The 23,970-nt window shown below is 38.6% G+C and overlaps 1 protein-coding gene across 2 annotated transcripts in view; it reads left to right on the top strand.

The window, feature by feature from the left end:
• The window catches only part of cdon (cell adhesion associated, oncogene regulated), a 55,177-nt gene that overhangs the window by 16,289 nt on the left and 14,918 nt on the right, over positions 1-23,970 (top strand). For both annotated transcript variants that reach the window (XM_063005276.1, XM_063005275.1), the window contains exons 2-12: positions 4,475-4,623; positions 5,867-6,145; positions 8,373-8,519; positions 8,626-8,769; positions 8,876-9,163; positions 10,320-10,589; positions 18,478-18,755; positions 19,141-19,315; positions 20,235-20,351; positions 22,083-22,289; positions 22,653-22,834. In XM_063005276.1, coding sequence (XP_062861346.1) covers positions 4,542-4,623; positions 5,867-6,145; positions 8,373-8,519; positions 8,626-8,769; positions 8,876-9,163; positions 10,320-10,589; positions 18,478-18,755; positions 19,141-19,315; positions 20,235-20,351; positions 22,083-22,289; positions 22,653-22,834 — 2,169 coding nt within the window. In that variant the 5' untranslated portion in view covers positions 4,475-4,541. The remainder of the gene's footprint in view (positions 1-4,474; positions 4,624-5,866; positions 6,146-8,372; positions 8,520-8,625; positions 8,770-8,875; positions 9,164-10,319; positions 10,590-18,477; positions 18,756-19,140; positions 19,316-20,234; positions 20,352-22,082; positions 22,290-22,652; positions 22,835-23,970) is intronic.

The following is a 23,970-nucleotide window of genomic DNA, read 5'->3' as shown; positions in this document are numbered from 1 at the left end:
ATGTCATTGTCACTGCAGTGCTGAGAATGATCCACCACCTAAATAATACCTTCTCTGTAGTGGTCCTGGGAGAGTCCTGACCATTGAGTGTGAGTGTAGAAACAAGGAGGTGGTTTTAATGTTGTTTGGCTGATTGGTGTATATGAGTAAGGCAGACAGAACACTGCCAGTGCACAGTGGCATTAATTTGACATGTCTGGGAAATTTTGCTCAAATGTTCGGGTTTATAGATAAAACAAATTTGCTCCTCCAACGATACATTAGTTACTGTCCCAGCAAAGTATTATCATCAAGGAGTTGTTAAAATTGTATTACAGATGTACTTTTAATAACTCTATGGCTTATGAAATGCTCTTTGCTTTTGCCTCCCATGTTTACCACATATATGTCTTTGTTCTTGGCGTTCTTCTTTAAAAGGGTGCTGGTGCCTGTATCACCCACTCCCCCCAAAATGCCTGTCGAATTGTTTATTTTTCTGGTGTCACATTTGTCCAAATATACTGTACATCTTGCTGTAGCAGAGATATATGCAGGAGGAGGATATTTGACACTTTGCTACTTTTTTTAAGCAGTGATGTGTAAAAAGGCCCTCATTTTGGCTTATTTTGTCATTTACACTATAAACTGTATAGTATGAGGTTATTCTTCCTGAGATCAGCCTCACTTCATCCCACCACAATTCTTTTATATTCTTATGTGTGCTTTCTTCGTTAATTGAAACATTGAACCCCTATAATGAAGATTGCTATTATGGAAAGACGTGAGAATGGGCATGTATGAGATCTCCTGAACCTATGATCTAGGTTTCCTGCTGCCTGTGTGCTCAGGCTGCAAGTTTTGCCTCTTTCCTACCAGCATCTGGCTTCCCTTTTTTCCCTCTATCTAACTCTCTACCTTTGATAAAGGATACCAAATATCCTGTGCATCATCAGCATACCCTGAGCCCACTGCCTACAGGCGGATGTCAGAAGAAAGACAGCAAGATAAGAGGCAGGAATGATGCCCCTGTGTTTCCTTGTCTCGCCAGATCTCTGGCGTAGATATCAGAGGGTACAAAGGTGCTACCTTCATTACCAACCAGTTGCTGTGTATGAACACAATGTATTAGTTCACTTTGAGTAACTACATTACTTTTTACTAGCACTTGAGCACTGTACTGTGGTGTCCAGCATTTGTTATGTGCTTAAAAGCCAGTCTGTTATTAGTATTGTAATTACATATGATTATTCTGGCAGTAAGGTGCAGATTTCAATAATGGCATAGGAGAGATGCCGTAAGCCTGTCAGGACATGCAGGGAAAGAGAAATTCTATTGTAAGATTCGAGGGACAGAGGAGACATATCACAAGCATTTATACAAATATATGTTACAGCTACTACACCGGCCTAGAATGTTTTATAGACATAATTTATATGCAAGTTTGTATGAGCCTATATAGGTTGCTTAATCAGAATTTGTTTGTGACTACCTTTTTAGGGGATACTTGTATATGTATGAGGGCTTTAAGTTTAAGTGAGGTTAATGTTCCTCTTTATCACCCTTTTTTGTGTTTGACCCCATGGGGCCAAGCTATGGCAGACAGACCCTAGCTGACTGTCTGCTCCTGCTGCAACCTTTTGACCCGTGGGGTCAAAGTGGGTGTGAGCAAAAGGGTAAGAGAGTTTATAATTTCCTGTTTTCTCTTTGTACACGCAATAGTTTGAAGTGTGCTTCTACACTTAATTGCAGTGTTGCTTCTCTTACGTTGCCCGGACTACAACAAATCATTGTTTTGATGGAACTGCGTATTGGACATATTTGCAGCTGGTGTTTTGTTTTGCTTGTTTGTAATCCACATATTACACAATTTTATTATTAATACACACCAGTGACATTTACATTTACATTTTCAGCATTTAGCAGATGCTTTTATCCAAACTGTGACAGTAAGCAATTGAGAGTTAAGGGCCTTGCTCAAGGGCCCAACAGTGGCAACCTGGCAGTGGTGGGGCTTGAACCAGTGACCTTTGAATTACTAGTCCAGTACCTCTAGGCTACAACTGCCCTATATGACCACTCACACTATATGGTTAAAAATATGTTGACCCCTCTACTGATGACTGAGTATGCTAACATGTAAAATAAATTAGATGCTTTTTAAACTTTCTGGCAACCGTTTGGGGAAGGCTCTTTCCATGCACAAAAGCAAGATTTGATGAGTTTGGTGTGGAGGAACCCTACACAACTTAACACCTTTAATATTATTTTTTACATTTTTTCATGAATTGGTCTTTACGTTTTTTAAGAGTTAAAAATAACTACTAGGTTAAATAAATACTAGATTAAGTGGATTGACATTTACTGTATTAAGACCATTAATGTCTGAATTGATTACTTAATCTTTTTTTAAACATAGCCTCGTTTTCTCTAAATTGGATGTACATTCTGGGCTTGTCCACCTTTGCTGATCCCACCAATATGTCACACATTTAATTTGTCCTGGCTGAGTGGACTGTGGTATATCTAGCTCCACGGAATTCTCACTGTGAATGTCACAGCTGGAAGGTTTTTGTCCCCTGCCCCATCGCCAAACCACAGTTACAAACCAGGAGTCAGTGATCAAAGACCTGGCGGATTAGCCTGGCCCTGAGACAGAGGCGTGGAGTCCAGGCCAGGGAGGGGGGAGGGGACCTTAAAAAGAAAAAGAGGAATGCTTCTAATTATGTTTCTTCCACATCTTTTCTTGTCTCTCTGTTTGGGTTCTCGGCATCATTGTGTTAGTATGTGGATCAGAATGTGAACCAGCACCCCATGGCTGATCTTCAAGCTACAGTGACCCTGTAGGAAAGCAACATACTTCAGTGGGAGAGTGATATTAAGAGTGGTGGAGGCTCGTCTAGAAAAAGAGTGACGGAGATAAATGGTTTGTTGGTAGAGAGAGAGTGTGAAGAGAGAAAGGACGTGAGACAAAGAGGCAGAGCAGAGTACAAAGTGAGAATTCCAGAGTGTGAATATAGAAAGTGTCCCTGTGGGAGTTAGCAGTATGAGGTTTCTCATGGAGAAAAGCTAGCTGAGATCAAGAAGTGTATAAGAGGATGGGTCATGATCATTATTGTTATTAATTATTATAACAACATTCAATTATTTACCCCTAATGTTGTAACATTTACCAACATTCAATTATTTACCTGTATATGTATAGTTATTTAGCAGCGTCTTTATATTGTTATGGTTTGTTTGTTTTATTAGGATTTTAACGTCATGTTTGGTTACATTCATGACAAAAATGGTAGTCACTCATCACATCAGTTCACAAGGTTATATCGAGCACAGTCATGGACAATTTTGTATCTCCAGTTCACCTCACTGCATGTCTTTGGACTGTGGGAGGAAACCGGAGCACACCCACACAGACACGGGGAGAACATGCAAACTCCACACAGAAAGGACCCGGACCGCCCCACCTTGGGATCGAACACAGGACTTCCTTGCTGTGATGCGACAGTGCTACCCACTTAGCCACCGTGCCGCCCATATTGTTATAGTTACAGTTGTATAGTTATTTATTTTACACATCTTTATTTTTATCGATCTATCAGGGCAAGCTGTAGCCTAGGGGTTAAGGTACTGGACTAGTAAGGTCCAGGTTGCTGGTTCAAACCCCACTGCTGCCAGGTTGCTGCTCTTGGGCCCTTGAGCAAGACCCCTAACCCTCAATTGCTTAGACTGTAACTGTAATGTAAGTCGCTTTGGATAAAGGCGCTTTGGATCTATCTATCTGTCTGTCTGTCTTTCTGTCTGTCTGTCTGTCTGTCTGTCTGTCTGTCTGTGTCTGTCTATCTATCTATATCTATCTAAACATTAGTAAGAAAATAATTAAATATTTAAGCTTTCTAGTAAAGAAGTCTGGTATTAATTGGGCAGTAATAAAAACTAATAAAGAAATAGTACATAGAAAGCTGGAGGTTTCTGTCTAAGAGTCGCAATGATTCATCACTGTACAGAAACGGTGCCTGAACAGTGGCTCCACTTCAGTAATCCCCATTGCTGTGAGTTGAAACAGAAAATAGCCTTTGGCCCAGAAATACATACCATACTAGGGATGTCCAAGTTCCATTTTAAAATAATTCCAGTGTAAGAGTTCTAAATAATACTAATTGATTAAATTAAGGCTCTTAAAGCAAGTAATCAAAGTGTCAAAAATATTTGGTATACTTTAATATAGTTTGTTTTCTGTGTTCTTGTAAATAATCTGTCATGTTTGTAAAAACTGCATAAAATGTCATCGGATCAGACGTTCCAAACTGCTAACTTTTACTGATCTAGCATGTGAGACCAGAAGCAGTGAAAAAGTCAGCACTTTAGCCAAATAAAGAAACACTAGCCTGTATATGTAGGATTCAAGTGCCAAATTCTGCATTTTGCACACACTGTAATAACAGAAATTCTGAAAAACATTTACTTCAGCACTTTTCTCTTTATGTGTGTTGTGTAGGTATGGTAAATGTGTGGATTGGCTGTATGTGAGACCCATGTTAAGCAGTTGGAGGTAAAGTGGCATTATGGACATCAAAGGCCTAAGAGGCCTGAAGGTTCTGTCCACTGTGCTGTGCGTTTGCCATACTTTGCTCTTCAGTTGCTCATGTAAGTATCTCCACACACATACATACATACATACATACATGCAGATAGACAGGTAAACATAAAGTAATACCAACAAAAAGTGTTTTATTTAGGTTTCTGCCATTACTTTAGCTTTGGTGCACCTAGCAAAGATCTTGTAAGTCTCTGGAATTATACTGAAAGGATAAATTATTGTTCTCCCAAAAGATATTCCTTCATGTGTTCTTTTGATTGTAGTAGTGGAATGTAATGTGACTTTTTCTCTAAGAGAAAGATAGACCAGCGGTCCCCAACCTTTTTTGCCCCACGGACAGGTTTCATATAAGATATAATTTCACTGATTATTTTAATTATACGACGAGCATAATAAAAAACGTGTGTAACGATACTACTCACCAATGATGGAAAATCAGTGGGAACCCTGAGCTTTTTTAGCTGCAACAAGACGCTCCCACCAAAGGTTTAAAGGAGACAATAACACCTAAAGTGTGTTCTTTATGTCCAGTCTACTCCATGACTTTGTTTTGGTTGCCGTTACTGCAGAAAATCCCACATCAAAGAGGAACAGACGGATGTTATTAAAAGAGAATCAATTTTTTTTTTCAAATAGAACACCTTTTAGAGTATGGTTGTCAATAAAACTGAGAAAAACTAAATTATTATTCTTACTGTGCAGCCTGGAAAAAAATGACCCACGGACCGTGGCCCGGTGGTTGGGGACCACTGGGATAAACCATGACAAAATTCCCACCACAGCTTTATAGCAGCACAGGATCTCCTTATTTCAGAGATGAAACGTTCAGCCCTGTGACGTTCTCTTGATGCATGCCACTCATTCACTTGGCCACTTGATAAAAATTCATGGAAAAATTATTCCTCTTGACCTTTATGTATTGCTAAGATCTAAGGTCCATGTTTTCACCCTATATCAAAACTTAACAACTTGGTCTGCTGAACAATTTTATACATGCCATAAAACATGCCACATGTTTTTATTGTATTAAGTATTACATCTTTTAACAGAATCTCCACATGTGATATTTCTCTTATTTATGTTAGTTTTCCTTTAATGTCACCAATCTGTGAGATATTCACCTTTATTGTACCACATTTATTGTACCTAAGCATAGAGTAATGGAAAGAAATTAGGGATACAGTACTGTTCTCCAGATATCAATCAAATCAAAGCTATTAAAGTGACAAGCTATTAAGCACATTGATGATATTTGCCCACCGTTTGCTTTTTTTTGTGTCCTTTCTTTAGTTGCATATTCTCTCCACTTCCACACACAGCCTGCCTCTGTGGTTCAGAAGCTGGGCAGTGCTGTTCACCTTCACTGTATGGCTGTTCCAGCCTCTGCCTCAATCACCTGGCTGTTTCAAGGTCATCCCATAGAACCAGGGGCACTACCTGGGATGGAGGTTCAGTCTGGCACCCTCTTTTTGCCCTTTCTTCAGCCTCAAAACACCGGCTTCTACCAGTGTGTCGCTCGTTCGGATACAGGTGCCATTGCTAGTCGAAGGGCACAGGTGGCCATCGCAGGTATGAACATTATATAACCACTATAAGGACAAAGGTTTATGGACACCCTTCTAATTTTTAGATTTTGTGTTTCAGCCACAACAATTGCTTACAGGTGTAATATATACATGCAATTACATGCTTCCAAATTAGCAGCAATAGTTTAGGCAATGCCATTTCCTGTATTACTGTGCCCCTGTGCACAAAGCAATGTCTATAAGGACATGAATAAAAGCTTGGTTTAAAGAAACTCCAGTGGCACTGAACAGCTTGGGAATAAATAGGAACAACAGTTCAGGCTTTTTTGACAAACGTCAGCGCCCTGTCATACAAATGCTCTTTTGACTGAATGGGCACAAATTCCCACAGACATACTTTAAAGTCTTGTGAGAAGCATTCTCCATTTTAGTACCACTTGTTTTGGAATGGGGATGTTTAACAGACTTATGATCAGGTGTCCAAATGCCTTTGGCCATAGTGTAAAGTAATTTTTCCACACCTTATTTGTTTGGCCTATATTCAAGCTATAAACACATTTATTAACTAAACACAAAATACATTAGACTGCATTTACAATGTATTGTTCATTATTTCAGATTATCAGCACCTCAGTCTCTCACTTTTGCAATTACATTGTTGTAATCATCACACCAATACACACCCAAATGCATTAACAGACATGCATACATCCCCCCCCGCTCTCTAATTGCACTTCATAGAACAAGAATGGAAGTCGCCTTCTCAAAACTGAATGCTTTTTTTAGGCTGTTAACACCTCACAGCCACTCAGTTAAGTGCCGAATGGGGAAGTGTTTTTTTTTTTTTTTTCAAACCATGCAAGCCTTTAGCGGCCCTTAATGAGCTTTGGGGTTTCCTGTGCAGCAGTGCAGGCTGATGCCAAGAGAAAAACAATATCGGGTGCAACAAAAGACTGTAGACCCATTTACTGCTGATAATGCTGTATTACTATTCAGCACAATCCACAGTATTCCACAAAATCTATTCACAGTTCTGCTGGTGTTTGAAAAGGAATAATTAGTTTGAATGCTGAAAAGATGCTATAGAAGGTTAGAAAGTGCATGTTAGTTCTCACCTTAAGTGCTTAGTAAAGAGGTCGGTCTTTAATCGTCTTTTAAAAAATGACTCAGATGTTAGAACAGACGGGAAGTTCATTCCACCACCTGGGTGCCAGTACAGAAAAGCAAAAAATTATAAGCAACACACTTTTGTCATGCCTGTCTTTGTTGATAACATCACAATGGTTTCATCTGTGTAACATATTTGCTTAAATCTAAGTGCAGTCTACAGTTGCCAATCAACCATGTGCATTCAGAAATAGAATGAAACTGGATTACCCATATGGGCATAGAGTGAACATGCAAAACTCTTTATTGTGACTAAAGATAAAGATCAGGACCCTGCTGTGTGTGTTTCCGACTAGCTGTGCCACCATGTCTTTACGACAATATACACCGATCAGGCATAACATTATGACCACCTCCTTGTTTCTACACTCACTGTCCATTTTATCAGCTCCTCTTACCATATAGAAGACACCACCATGTCATTGTCACTGCAGTGCTGAGAATGATCCACCACCCAAATAATACCTATTCTGTAGTGGTCCTGTGGGGGTCCTGACCATTGAAGAACAAGGTGAAAGCAGGCTTAAAAGGTATGTAGAGAAATAAATGGACTACAGTCAGTAATTGTAGAACTACAAAGTGCTTCTGTATGGTAAGTGGAGCTGATAAAATGTACAATGTGTGTACCAGGAGGTGGTTTTAATCTTATGGCTGATCGGTGTATGTACTGATACACCCATATGGCCAAATGTATGTTGATACCTGACCATGGTATTTTTGGACATCTTATTCTGAGACTATGGACAATAATATGGGATCCCCTATTTCAGTTCCTGTGGCCAGGCCTCCACAATCAACATTCCAGTTCATCACAAAGGTGTTTAATGTGGGCCAGAGATCTTTAATACACCTCTTAGCTGAAGAGAACTTTGGATTTGCAGCACTGAGCAGACACTTTTATCTGACAGTTATGACTGTATTCAATTTGAGCAGTTGAGGGTCTTGCTCAGGCAACTTGGTGGCTGTGGGGTTTGAACCGGCAACCTTCCGATTACTAGTCCAGTAACTTAACAACTGAACCCTGTTATTCATTCTAGAAATTGTTTTATTAACATCTACTTTGAGTAATTAGCCTAATCCCGTTTGTCCTGCTGTACATTTAGACATAGAGGAGTTCCGAGACACGCCTTTACGGTCCCTGGCTGTAAAACAAGGGGAGACTGCTGTGATTAAGTGTCTTCTACCCCGAAGTAACCCCTCAGCTTTGCCACGTTATAGGATACGGGGAAAATGGCTGGTCAATTCTACAGGTATAAAGCATAATCTCACATCTTAAATGATATACCTCCAAACTAACAAAGTGTGAAGAAAGATCATCTTATATGTTTGATTTTTTTGTTTGTTTTGCTGTTTTAGATGAATATTTAATTCTTCCTTCTGGAAATCTTCAGATAATCTCAGTTTCTAAGGAGGATCAGGGCATGTATAAATGTGGTGCTTATAATCCTGTTACCAAAGAGGTCAGGATTGAGGCCCGTGGCACTAAGCTTATAGTAAAAGGTAAGCCAAGTAGGTAATTAACACAGTAAAGACATTGTAAAAACATGAATAGATTTGTTTTTATTTATATGAAGTATATTTAGCACATGGTTCTTCTCTATTACAGAATCACATGGTCTGTCCACTGTGGGGATCATATATCCTATCAGTCCTATCAAACTGACAGTAGAACAGTCCAAGGCTCTTGTTTTGGAATGCATTATATCAGGAAATCCTGTTGTTCGATGGATGAAGGATGGGCTGGAGCTGACTCTCGTTTCCAGGATCAGACTGCTGCACAGTAATCTGCTGCTGAGTGATGTCCAGCTAAGTGATAGAGGAAACTACACTTGCATTGCTCAAAAGGAGGATGGAAGTGTGGCCAGTGCTATACTGTATACTGTCGATGTGCTTGGTGAGTTCAGTCATGGGCTTTTATTATTTTTGATTGATTTCTTGGAAACACAGTAAACACATAAAACGCCTTTATTTGTTTTGTTATTGACCAGATGTAATATAATGTTTTTCCACTTTGACTGGTATTTTGATAAATCTCATCTCTATGAGAGGATAGTATAGTAGGGTAAAACTCACAATTCAATAAGAAAAGAAAGAAAATTATTTGACCTTTACTAATTTCTTCTATTTTTGCATATTTTTCACACTACAAACCCCATTTCCAGCAAAAAAAAAGACATGTAATAAAATATGTAATTTAATAATTCATTTAAACATTTCATTAACAGAGATTAACAAAGACTTTTAGTATTTTGGCTATTCTTGCTGTATACAAGACTAAAATTAATTTTATGGTTGCTGTTAAACTGATTATCCTCTTCAGGATGCGCCATACATTTTTATTAGGAGACAGATCTGGATTGCAGACAGGCCAGTCAAGCACACACACTCTATGGAGATTGTGGGGAAAAAAACATTGTCTTGACGGCAGCTTATGTCTTTCCAAAATGCCTTCGCAACAGTGATACATAATTTACCACATATATGCAGATCACCCATGCCATGGGCGCTGATGCACCGCCATACCACTACAAATACTGTTTTTTGTGTTTTTTATTAATAACTGTTTGGATGGTTTTTTTTCATTTTTGGTATGTATAATCCAGTGTCCATTTTTTTTCCAAAAATATGGACTCGTCTGAGCACAGAACATGTTTCCACTGTCGTTTGGTCCATCAGAGAACTCGTCTCTGTTTCTGCACAAAATTAATATATGGCTTCCTCTTTGCATAATACAATTTCAGGTTGCATTTCTTGATGCAGTTGTAGACTGTGTTAAGTGACAATGATTTTCCAAAGTACTCCTGAGCCCATGTGGCAATACCACCTGAGGGCTCCATGGCAATGCACATTCAGCAGAACTAAATAAAACCAACCACACCAGTAGTTCAAATACTATTGCTGAGTACTGATTCCTAATTGACAGTTTCATTTCCATGCCCTCACCTTAGTATTTAATGTCATGGCCAAAATAGCTTTATACATAAATACGTCCTGCAAAGTCAGATCTGTTTAAATAATTAAAATGCATTCTTTTTCTTTCTTTTTTACAGAAGCACCCAGTGTAATTAAAGGACTATCTGACCGGACTGTGAATTTTGGTTCTTCTGTACAATTTACTTGTGACACTTTGGGAAATCCTGTCCCTAAAATTACCTGGTTGTTCAACTCCTTACCAATTTTACCATCATCTCGCTTCAACATATCAGACTCCTCCCTGCATATAATTTCAGTCAGTACTCAGGATCAGGGCATGTATCAGTGCCTGCTAGACAATGGGATTGGCTCAACACAATCAGCTGCCAGATTCATGGTCCAATCAGGTAAGGATGCTCTACTTTTTTATACTGCCATCAAAAGCAGTTAACAGATCCTTTCATGTAAATTTTCGTTGTGAGTCATTGGTAGACGTTTTTACGTTCAGTACATGAAATATGTTCTGTAGAAATTGCACATCATTGCTGTATTTGACCTATCTGAGTACTAAGACAAGCTTTTATACAGGCTTCTCTTTCTTTTCAGGTTTAAGAAAATAAACATTTATTAATATACAAAAGTATAAAATAATATATGATTTATTAAAAGTCTTCCACTACTCTACTTCCATTCTACAGAGTTGAAATACAGTAACCTGTTACTAAGGGTTCAATTTAAATGATTACTTTAGAGTTTTAGGTGATAGTTATTGAATTAATTCAGGTTTGACTACAGTGGTCTTAGTGAAGGTGTATGAAACCAAGCCAGTCTTGGCATAAAAGTGTTCCAGGGGTGTGGGTGCAGGCCAGGCTTTTTGGCTGCAGCAGTGCTGTGAGAAGGTTACAGGAAGAGAGTCCGTTTTTGGCACGCATCACCAGCGCTATGAGAGTATGCTTTGTGTGCACAGTTAGGAAAAAAGCCCCTCATTATGAGCTGCACAATGAATCATGTATTAATAATATTTTCCTCAATAATTTAAATAATAGTGAACTGTGATACTGCTGAGCTTAGTTTAATTGCTTTGTTTGGTCTACAGTAGATACGATAAACTAATAAAAATTTTTTTATTTTTTTTATTTGTGTAAATAATCAAAGCACAAGTATGCTACTGAAAATATTTATATTTCTGCTTTCCAAAGACTTTCAGTGAATAATGTGAAAAATCTAAGTATTATTATGTCTCTCAGTAATCGTAAATCATGCAGTAGCTCTTTCATAGTCACTTAGCTCACTTCATAGTTTATGCAATGTAATTTAATCATTAAAAAACTGTACTTAGACCATTTTATACTTGTATATACACCGATCAGGCATAACATTATGGCCACCTTCCTAATATTGTGTTGGTCCCCCTTTTGCTGCCCCATACACAACAAACTGTGATGCACTGTGTATTCTGACACCTTTCTATCAGAACCAGCATTAACTTCTTCAGCAATTTGAACTACAGTAGCTCGTCTGTTGGATCGGACCACTCGGGCCAGCCTTCGCTCCCCACATGCATCAATGAGCCTTGGCCACCCATGACCCTGTCGCCGGTTTACCATTGTTTCTTCCTTGGACTACTTTTGATAGATACTGACCACTGCAGACCGGGAACACCCCACAAGAGCTGCAGTTTTGGAGATACTCTGACCCAGTCGTCTAGCCATCACAATTTGGCATTTGTGAAACTCGATCAAATCCTTACGCTACATTTTTCCTGTTTCTAACACACCAACTTTGAGGATAAAATGTTCACTTGATGCCTAATATATCCCACCTACTAACAGGTGTCGTGATGAAGAGATAATCAGTGTTATTCATTTCACCTGTCAGTGGTCATAATGTTATGCCTCGTCGGTGTACAGTGTATATATATATATATATATATATATGTAAATACTAACTATTCTTTATTCATTGGTTCAATCACTGAAGAGTACTGATTACAGTTTTCAGGATCAGATTAAGTAATATTTCAGTAATATTATACTTTAGTTTTTCTTAAACATTTACGGCATTTAGCGGACGCTTTTATTCAAAGCGACTTACAGTAGTGTGACAGTATATTGTCTAAGCAATTAAAGGTTAAGGGTCTTGCTCAAGGGACCAACGGTAGCAAAAGGGCCCAAAAAAAGTGGTGGGGCTTGAACCAGCGATCTTTTGATTACTACTCCTGTGCCTTAACTGCTAGACAACTGCCAACTGACATGAGCTATCATGGCTGAGGACATATGCTCATAAGTGGTCATAACAATTATTGTCAAGTATTGTAACAGTTTTATGTTTGCAGCTATCATACTATGTAATACCATTAAGGCTACTTAGATAACATAGCACTGGTCATAACAGCTAACGTCACAGGTATTATTAGACTCACTGAATGTGACAACTTGCTTTACAGATTAATGACTATAATTAATGCAAGTACCTGACTTAACAAGATAAAGGACTATTTACAGGTGGTAAAAAAACAAAATCCGTTGTTTGTCTTTGTCATTTGATGCACAGGGATGTACAGATTCACACTAAAGTAGATGCTGTTGCACAATTTGCACAAATAAAACCCCAAAAAATCAGGGCCTGAACAGTATGTCATGTGTAATATGTCACCACCAATAGCACGTCTTACACAAACTTTGAAATATAGACTTATGAACTTGGTCTTAATTTAAAAAAATAGCTTACAATACCAAGAAGAATAAAACATAGTGTTTCTGAAATCATACTAAATGTAATTCCAATGTGGAGCAAAATAATCGTGATTCTCACTTTAGCTGTTATCGTGCAGCCCTTGCTCTTGGAATGTAAGGAGTAACAGCACAAGGTTATGATGAGAAACAGAGCACCCAGCTGTCAACTAAGCATACAACTGGCCTTATATTTATCAACACACACACATATACACACACACGCAAATGCAAAGGTTACAATCCTCCCAACTCCATTTATCAGCACTGCCCTGAATCTTTTAAGCTTGATTGATAAAGGCAGAGATAATGCCGTCTTAATGCTAGAAAACAGACAGTGGAGGTCGAATCCAAATGCTGTTTTTCTCTCGCTTGCAAAACAGTAAGGATATGGTTTTAATCAAATGCAGGTCAGTTAAAATTTATACAAACAACCAACATTTAAACATTTTGTATGTGAACGTCTTAGAAAAAAACTGCAGGGTTGTTGCGGTTTTAGGATAATGCCTTCTAGCTTAATTATTTAAGGCTTACTTACTTCAATTATAATTTTTTTGTTTATAACGATTACTTGAATAATTTACCATTCCTATAAACATCGTAATAATCATAATTGACTGATGATGAGCAAGTACACTGATCAGCCATAACATTAAAATCACCTTGTTTCTGCACTCACTGTCCATTTTATCAGCTCCAACTACCATATAGGTAAGTAGTTCTGCAGTTACTAATTGTAGTCCATCTGTTTCTCTGCATGCTTTGTTAGCCCCCTTTCATGCTGTTCTTTAACGGTCAGGACTCTCCCAGGACCACCACAGAGCAGGTATTATTTGGGTGGTGGATCATTTTCAGCACTGCATTAACACTGACATGGTGGTGGTGTGTTAGTGTGTGTTGTGCTGGTATGAGTGGATAAGACACAGCAGCGCTGCTGGAGTTTTTAAACACCTCACTGTCACTGCTGGACTGAGAATAGTCCACCAACCAAAAATATCCAGCCAACAGCGCCCTGTGGGCAGCGTCCTATGACCACTGATGAAGGTCTAGAAGATGACCAACTCAAACAGCAGCAATAGATGAGCGGTCGTCTCTGACTTTACATCTACAAGGTGGACAAACTAGGTAGGAGTGTCTAATAGAGTGGACAGTGAGTGGACACTGTATTTAAAAACTCCAGCAGCACTGCTGTGTCTGATCCACTCATACCAGCACAACACACACTAACACACCACCACCATGTCAGTGTCACTGCAGGGCTGAGAATTATCCACCACCTAAATAATACCTGCTCTGTAGTGGTCCTGTGGGGGTCCTGACCATTGAAGAACAAATTGCACTGCGTATCTATTGGCTGTTTTGAATATGTGGGTGTGCAGTCACAGAGATGGGCATTCAGGTCTGCATACATAATGATTCCCAACTCGACTCTTTCCATTATCATCCAGGCAGTAGTTCCTGATGTGACGGGTGGGACCCAGTTACCTTGGACAGCCTTTGTTATGTCAAATAAATATAAATATATGGTTGCCCTTAGTAAGAAAGTAGCATCTTTTTAACTCGAGTTTGTTCTCACGTTTTAACCCGCTCATATAAATGGTTGATTTCAACTAACAGCTTTTCATTTTTGGACTTAACCTGTTTTAACATCCTCATTGCACTGATTCTGTGGGAGATGTGGGTTGTTGGGCTGGACATTAGTTATCTAGCTATACCTTCCAGCATGGATAGGTGGCTCTGGACCCCACTAGGAATTGGATGCTGTAATTGTATTCCCTTTACCCCCTTGTCAAAATTACACTATGGTCTTGTTTACATACCCTGTTTTGAAAAAGCAAACTTCTTGTATTGTAAGCAATATTCAATATGCTCACACAAATGACGTCCTAGTAATGCAAGTTAAATGTCTTTCATAAACATCTATTACAATTTACACTGGTTTGTAGTAAAACACAGTGCGGCAGTGTGAGTATTTTGTATAGCAATCTATCATAGCTTAAAGAAGGTCAGATTTTATTTATTCTTTTATTTAGGTAAATATACAAGCCTTCTTTGAGACCACTGACCTGTCAATTATTGAATTATCATGTATTAAATACTTGTCTCCACCTGTTATCCTTTTGTCCCCACAATGGTGTATATAAGGAGGTCAGTCAATCCCTCTTATCCTCTGGCATAACTCCACCAGCTCTGTTGTTGCACACCAGGCCCCTGAGAGTAAAGCCTGACTGCAAAATGAAAGCTTTGCCCCCATCATCATGTCCCAGACTAGAGGCTCTGCCCTCTTAATTCAAGCTGTGAGCACAGAGCATGCTGGGAAGTACATCTGCAAGACCTCTAATAAGCTTGGCTCTGTGCAGGCTCAGACCTTTTCACTCTGGGTACACATGAGTGATTAAAAAATCTGTTCACTCTTCTTCCCTCCCCCCACTTTGTTTACTCTCTTTCTTTTTTACTGTCTTATGGTAGTCAGGTGTGATGGAAATCTCTCATGCTAGTGTTTACAGAGCCCCCAACATTCCTAATAATGTACAGAGGGAAAACCTGCGTCAGTGTTGAATACACAGATATATGCACAGCAGTGTCTCAATGTCTCATGCACAGACATGCAAAAGGAAAAATAGGGGAAAAAGGTTTAAAAAAAAGAGGGGGGAAAAGGGACTCCATGGATAAGGGCAAGAGTTTAGAGCTAGTTTAGAATTCTGATTTTCTCTGGTATTTTAATGGTTTCTAATGGAATGCGAGAGCCCTGGCTCTAGGCCCAGTCTTCACTCTACTGTTGCCAGCTCTGGAGCTGTTTGTTTTGTAAAGTAAACCAGAGCTGCGCACCTAGTACCCTGTCAGATTAGATATTTAACTGCTTTACACCTCTTGTGTTATTCCTAAAACATTAAGTACTAATCAAATAAGTTTACTGTGTGGATATGCTTGAAAGAATATTTTAAATATTTGCAATTTAATGTCAATGTTTTTAAGCCTAAATAAAACATTATAAAGTTTCACATTTCTTTTCCCAGTTATGTCAAGTTCACACTACACGACTTTCCAAGTCGTCAGGTCGCTGTACAGTTCACACTACACGACTGGATCTCTTGTAATCGGTGTGACTTTCACACTACACGACTGATCAGCGATAGGGGGTTACACACTACACGATCTAGCACCAACTGGAATCGCAGGCGAGCTTCTCTGGTCTCCCAAACTACGTTTTGTCACGAAAACAAACACGAGAAGTGGCGGGGGGTTTAATGATACCACGTCCAAAAATGCACATCAACAAGTAGCGAGCGATCAAAGTTGTTTGTGCGCTGATGTGCAGCGTAAAAGCAAGGAGAAAAATAAATGAATCCGAGTGGATTTGGCAATGCAACGAGCAGAGATTGTTTTGTTCTGTAGCGAGTTGGAGGTAAATAATAATTTTTTTGTAATGCAGTGTTGGTATTGTGGTTTGGCGTGGACGACAAGTTCACAAATATTGTAAAGCTTGTGTGTGTGCCGATGTATTCTGATAGAAACTTATTATCCCCCTCGCCACACTCATTGCCAGTTGCAAACGACTGATCCAGATATTCAACATGCTAGATATCTCTCCTCAGTCACTCGCTTGGCAAGCTGCTCGGATCGAGTTGTTGAGTAGTTTACACATAGTGATTGAGAGCCGAGTTTAGATCACCGAGCGAACACCGAGTTGCTCCCGAGCTGCCACATCTAGCGGCGACCAGTCGGCGAGTGAAAATCAGGGCAAAAATCGTATAGTTTGAACTAGGCATTAAATTATCTTGTCTCTATTAGGTATTATTATTATTATTTGCTATGTTTTGTAATATAAACTGAAACAGTTCCTTCCTGATTTTAAGATTTCAATTACAAATTGATATCAATACTGTAATAAGAAGTAAGGTAAATAAGGAAAGGCATGAACTCTTTTTTTGTAGGAATGGGCTTGTTAAATAAATTAGCAAAGTGAACCTACTATTTAATATTAGATGCAAGTCACAATTTTTTCAGGTTATTTAAAAGTACACTTGTCTAAAATTTGTTCATCTTGCCATGACAAACAAGGTAAAAAAAATCTCAAAAATATAATAAAACAGTTCAAACAAGTTTACTGAAAGCCAGAAAACACACACAGGTCTGTAGACCCCAAGAGTCTATCACTTAATTCCCATCTTAACTATTTACACAGACAAACATGAAAAACTCCATGTTTTGCATCTTAAGGTATGATGGTTGCTACTTTAGTTTACCTTGTAACTGCTAGAGCTGTTAAAGCCAAAATAGTATGTTAGTGTTTACTGTTACACAACCATGCAAAGTGATAATTGATTCCAATGATTTCCTACAGATGACTACCCAAAACATTATGAATCAACCATGTCTATAACAGTTGCCAGTGGACATTGTAGGTTAGATGCAAATTTTTGTTAGCTACAAGCAGTAATTTTGTGTAGATGTAGAAAATATGCTGACTATGTTACTCATTAGACCATATTACATTTTTAATTTGCCCAGATATCATGAGTTTTTATAACTAGGACCCTACTAAATTCATGGGAAAATATGCTTAATTTCACAGACCTTGTTTTTCAAAAATGACAGATTTTAAAGAAAAGAGTCACACTTCACGGCAGTCATTAAGATACACTTAAATGATAAAATAAAAGGAAGCTACAATACACAGTCAGCCTACCTTAATAGTTGAAAGACAAAAATTTGCATCCATGTTTTGACAACACCACCGCGTCCACAGAATTGATTAGAAGTTTTCCGAACTCAGTTACCCGAGTCGTGTTTTTAGCTGCTTTAGACTTCAACGTCTTGGACATTTTGTTTAATCGATTGCTAATGTAACTGAGCATTTGTAGAGTTTGCTGAGTTTATAGACTGTACGTAGACAAATTATTAGGTGCATAATACTTTACTGGCTTGTTCTTTTGAGGTGCAGCACAGACTACAAAGAGATGATCACGTATGTAGAGAAGCACACTATTCCTTTAATTATGGAATCCCCAAAAGGACAAAATGCACTCAATACGTAAACACATACATCAAACATTGTCAGCACACTACACCACAGAAAAGTCATTTACACTAACTTGCTGTATGATTGCTTGGACCGCCTTAAATTGCATATTTGCTTAAATGCAACCACTGAACAAAAACCCTAAAGTTTGAATTTCACAGCAAATTGCATATTATGGGAAACGGCTCATTTCACGCGCCGTGACACGGTTTCACGGCCCACAATGTATAGAGACTGCTCATAGTGGTGGTTATTAATATAACTGATTATTTTTTAGCTGTATTTTGTGCCATTTTAAAAGTATTTAGTAGTGTTGCGTAAATCATTGTCTGAACTTTCCTGTTCCTTTACTGATGCCATTTCTTTTTGTATGACATACGCTGTGTTTTTTTCACTTTATTGTATCTCTGTTATGTGGTGTTTTTTAAACCCTTCAGTATTTTAGCACAGTGCATTAAATACAGAAAACGGAATCAGTTAAAACCAAATATGAAATTATTTATCTAAAGAAATTCAAACATGTACTGCTGTGTTTTACAGAACATCAGTCCAGTTTTATAGCTGCAGATACGAATGCACAACCCTCTATCAATCCCGTTCAGAGTGACGAAGGAGAAGGATTATCCCTGCATTTGGAAGAGGGGTTTGGTGATACCGTAGGTCCCATCAGCGAGAGGACTAGTAACAAGCCCACTCCAGAGGCCCCAATCATCATCAGTCCTCCTCAAACACATAAACCCAACACCTATGATCTAGAGTGGAGGTCAGGACGAGATTGGGGCAACCCAATCACTGCCTACTTTGTTAAATACCGCAAGGTGAATAAAATCTCTCTTTTTTTTTTACCATTAAATTTATATTTACATTAGAGCCTTTATTTTAGTCATTCTCATTATGAAAAATGTAATTTTTATATGAAAAGTGGGAGGAGCAGTCTAAAGTTTTAATAAAAGGGGGGTCACTTTGATTTTAAGAATTTGGGTTTGCAGCAATGATATGCTTGCTTTGTCCTTTCTCTCAAAGTTTGCACTGGTAAACTGTTGACCTGACCTAAGAAAATTGTGACATTTTTCTGTCTTAGGCCTTGCAGGATTATATCACTGTTTTGATGGCATTTTCAATGTCTTTGTTCTACTTCCTAACTGTCCCTTTCTCACTATTGTATAAAACACCTAACTGTTTTGCTTGTGCATGTTGCTGTAGGTAAATGACATGAGCAGTGTGGTGGGTAGCTGGCACACAGTACGAGTTCCTGGCAGTGAAAAGAACCTTCTCCTGTCGGACCTAGAGCCTTCCAGTCTGTACGAAGTGCTCATGGTCGCACGCAGCACTGCTGGAGAGGGTCAGCCCGCCATGCTCACTTTCCGTACGGGAAAGGGTAATGATTTCACTTGCTTACTTGTCTGCAAACACACACATACACTTTTATTTTTTAATGAGTAGATGCTGCTAAATAACAGTTGCCAATTAATATAATAGCATAGATTTATGACATGATGCTATAGTTGGGGGTGGCACGGTGGCTCGGTGGGTAGCACTGTCGCCTCACAGCAAAAAGGTCCTGGGTTCGATCCCCAGGCGGGGCAGTCTGGGTCCTTTCTGTGCTGAGTTTGCATGTTCTCCCCGTGTCTGGGTGGGTTTCCTCCGGGAGCTCCGGTTTCCTCCCACAGTCCAAAAACATGCAGTCATGGAGACACTGAATTGCCCTGTAGGTGAATGGGTGTGTGTGTGTATGTGTGTGTCTGCCCTGCGATGGACTGGCGCCCCATCCAGGGTGTTACTGTGTGCCTTGCACCCATTGAAAAAGCTGGGAATAGGCTCCAGCACCCCCCGCAACCCTTACTGGATAAGCGGTTACGAAAATGATTGAGTGATTGAGTGCTATAATTGGGTATGTGTTTTACTGAATGCAGTCAATAATAGGACAAACACTCAAATTTATATGATATCCAATACAGTTGTATGTGGCACTGAGTACTGTACGTGGATTCTTTCTGTATGAAGTTTGCATGTTCTCCCCTTGTCTGCGTGGGATTTCTGGGAGCTTCTTCCACAGTCCAAACACATGCAAGTGAGGTGAATTGGAGATACAATATTGTCCATGACTGTTTGACACTGAAGACTTGAACTGATGAATCTTGTGTAACCAGTAACCAGCTGTTCTGTCATGAATGTAACCAAAGTGTGTAAAACATGATGTTAAAATCCTAGTAAATTACTAAATTAATTAATCACTGCAGCTCTTTTAGCAACACTTCTTTTGCTTGTTTTCTCATTGTTTCGTTCTGTCATTCTAGAGAGGAGTCCTCCTTCCAATAAGAACCCTTCCAAAGCACCGGTTGTGTCTCAGCCTGAAAAAGTTCCAGAAGAAAAAGTCATCAACACACACTACGGAGTCGTTATACATGACAGAGGTGAACCTGAAGTGCTGTGAAGATACTTGAATGAACAATTATCATTTACAGTGTGAAGGATTTTAATGCATTGTTTGCACCTGGAAATATAGAAAATAACAGTGTGATTTACAGAGTAGATGTAGTCTGCAAGCATGTAGTGTTTATTATTACTATTATTAGTATTATTATGAGGGTTCTTTAAAAAGTTCCTACACTTTTTTTTTAACTCTAATTATTAAAAATTTCAAAAACAAATTAGATCACTTTTCTACATCGTCACCTTCCTTTGAGATCCATTTTTCCCAGTGTCGTACCATTTGAATGCCATCAGCAGAAATGTTTTGGTTGAGCGTGTAGCCACTGATGCACTGCTGCTTTCACATCATCATCACATGGAAATCTTCTTTCCCTTAAAGCTTCTTTGAGTGATCCAAAAAGACACGACCAATTACTACTCCTCCCGCCCTCACCATTTCCAACAGAAATATAAAAGTGCAGAAAGGTGCTTTTTAAAGATCCCTCATATTATTATAATAATTAATATTATTATTATTTTGTTTTCAAAAAACAGGTTTTTTGTTCCATCCAAATTCCTTGGCCACAATCGGCTAGTAGCTTTTGCTCAAAAACTGATTGGGCACTTGGATCATTACAGTCATTACATTACAATATAACAAAACGAGACAATTCAAGTAATTTATATTTCAATAATTTCCTTCAGGATAAATAAAGTATATATCTATCTATCTATCTAGATAGTTTTCTATCTATCTATCTATCTATCTATCTATCTATCTATCTATCTATCTATCTATCTATCTATCTATCTATCTATCTTATCTATCTACATTTACATTTTCAGCCTTTAGCAGACGCTTTTATTCAAAGCGACTTACAATTATGATTGAACACAATTTTGAGCAATTGAGGGTTAAGGACCTTGCTCAGGGGCTCAACAGTGGCAACTTGGTGGTGGTGAGGCTTGAACCGGCAACCTTTTGATTACTAGTCCAGTACCTTAACCACTGAGCTATCACTTCCCTTGGACAGAAATAAAACTATCTATCTATATGTCTGTCTGTCTGTCTTCTTAAGGCTTATTATTATTATTACATTATTATTATATTATTATTAGTATATAGGCAAAACAGCTTCTGCTTGATATCCATCTCATGTTTTTTTTATTTGTATGTAAATTAGATTTACTTTGTGTTACATTCTTTTCATGTTCATGTCTTGCCGTGTGTGTGTGTGGTAGGGGTTATATCTGTGTCTGTGTCTGTTGGTGTGTTTACTTGCATGTCTTGTAGCTACTGTGTCTGGTTTTGAACAGACACTTAACTACATATTATTGCATGGCTTATACTGGCTTTATTATAGTTTTATTACTTTTAGTGACTGAATAAACATGGTTATAATAGGAAAAAATGTTTGCCATTAAAAATGTTGATTTAGGCTTTACTTACAATATTTTATCTTCACTTAAGTCTTTTTTACTAACCCACTCTCTTCTTTTTGGCTTTCTTCCTTTCTGTCCATGGCCCATAGCCTGTTCAGTAAGTACATGCATAACTTCAACATGTAGTTAGTTTGTCTGTTGTGTCATTTTGACTTTTGCCTTTCTTGTTTTTTTCCAATCTCCCATGTACACTGTTTATTTCATTTCACAAAATGAATTAGGAACTGTTTCTAGGGTATAATCACATTATACCAGGTCTTAATTGTTTTTTTTGTTTTTTTTCTCAACAGTTCCAGAGGCCCCAGATCGACCAACTATCTCAATGGCATCTGAAAATTCGGTCTATGTCGCATGGATCCCGCGGGCCAACGGCGGCTCTCCAATCACAGCTTTCCGTGTAGAGTTCAGGAAGCAGGGACGAAGCGGAGACTGGACTATTGCAGATGATAATATTTCACCTCTCAAGCTGTCTGTAGAAGTGCGCAACCTAGAACCAGGTACATTTAAACACAGTTAGCTAAGCACTGCCATGGAAGCTATGTTTGTCGTTCATTTTTGTCTATACAAACTAATTGGCAAACGTATCTGGACATGTACCTTTCTATTTACTAGCTAAACATCTCATTTTAAAATCATGGGAGTTAAGTAAACATGTTTTCCGTACCGTTGCCACAGAAGCTGAAACTCTCTAAAATGTTATTGCATACAAGAACTAAGCTCAAACTATGATTTTTATTTTGCATACACCAAACTTAACAGACTCCAGAGTCCAGTGGTGAATTGCTTAAGAACACTCAAGCTGAAACTGGCACTGTGCAATACACATGGTCAGCTAAGCATTGTCATGCTTCTATTTACAGGTTCTACATACCGCTTTCGCGTCATTGCCTTGAACAACTATGGTGAAAGTGCTCACAGTGCCACTTCCAGGACATACCAGGTAGCAATGACGAGTCAGCCCACATCCAACCGTCCTGTTACTGGCCCTCACATCTCATCGACTGATGCTGTCAGTGACACACATATCATGGTGCGATGGACTGTGAGTAGTAACACGTCACACTTACACAGATATAGTGTTGTTTGTTTGTTTATTAGGATTTTAACGTCATGTTTGACACTTTTGGTTACATTCATGACAGACACAGTAGTTACTCGTTTCACAAGACATTAGTTCATGACAGAAATTTTGTATCTCATATTTACCTCACTTGCATGTCTTTGGACTGTGGGAGGAAACCGGAGCACCTGGAGGAAACCCACACAGACACAGGGAGAACATGCAAACTCCACACAGAAAGGACCCGGACCACCCCACCTGGGGATTGAACCCAGGACCTTCTTGCTGTGAGGCGACAGTGCTACCCACTTGCCCACACAGATACAATAAAAGTCACACTTATTATCTGTATTGACAAGTAACCCTGGAGTAAATTTGAAAAGAAATGTAATATGCTACAATAATTACATTCACCATTTTAAAGTTTTAATTCAGTAATTAAAATTTACCAATTAACATCTTCCACGCCTCACATTTCTGTTTTTCTGTTCCATTTAGCTATTTGTAAAGGAAAATATAAACATTTCTATAGCAGAAAATGTAGCTTTGCTAAGGATCCTCATCATGTGTTAATACAGCCTCTCATAAAACCTTTGGCTCGTTCTCAAAATGCATACTATTTATTAAAATGTCAATGAATTTTACATTTGTTCAATTTAACTATTCATAAATTAAAATTATACAGATCTCTTCTACTCTTCTCAAACTATTGGCTGAGTCTCAAACAATTCCAAGGCCTTTATATTGTCAGTAATAAATATGGTGAGTTACAAAACATGGCCTCTACTTACTGCAGTAAGTAGACTTAGTTGATGACTAACTGCCTAGGCTGTAGCCTAGTGGTTATGGAACTGGTTATGGAAGTAATCAGAAGGTTGCTGGTTCAAGCCAGGGTGCTGCTGTAGGGACCTTGAGCAAGGTCCTTAACCCTCAATTGCTCAGACTGTAGACTGTAACTGTAATGTAAGTTGCTTTGGATAAAGGCTGCTTAAAGTCTGCTTAATGCGGAAAATGTAATGTAAATGCCTCACTTTATGTAATTACTGTGGTTATTCTCTTGCGTACAGTCCACTTCTTACATAGCTGCACAGCCAATGAAATATAAAAAACTTGATCCA

Source organism: Trichomycterus rosablanca, chromosome 11 (assembly GCF_030014385.1).
Source record: "Trichomycterus rosablanca isolate fTriRos1 chromosome 11, fTriRos1.hap1, whole genome shotgun sequence".
Classification (NCBI taxonomy): Eukaryota; Metazoa; Chordata; class Actinopteri; order Siluriformes; family Trichomycteridae; genus Trichomycterus; species Trichomycterus rosablanca.
This window is presented reverse-complemented; position numbering and strand designations above follow the sequence as displayed.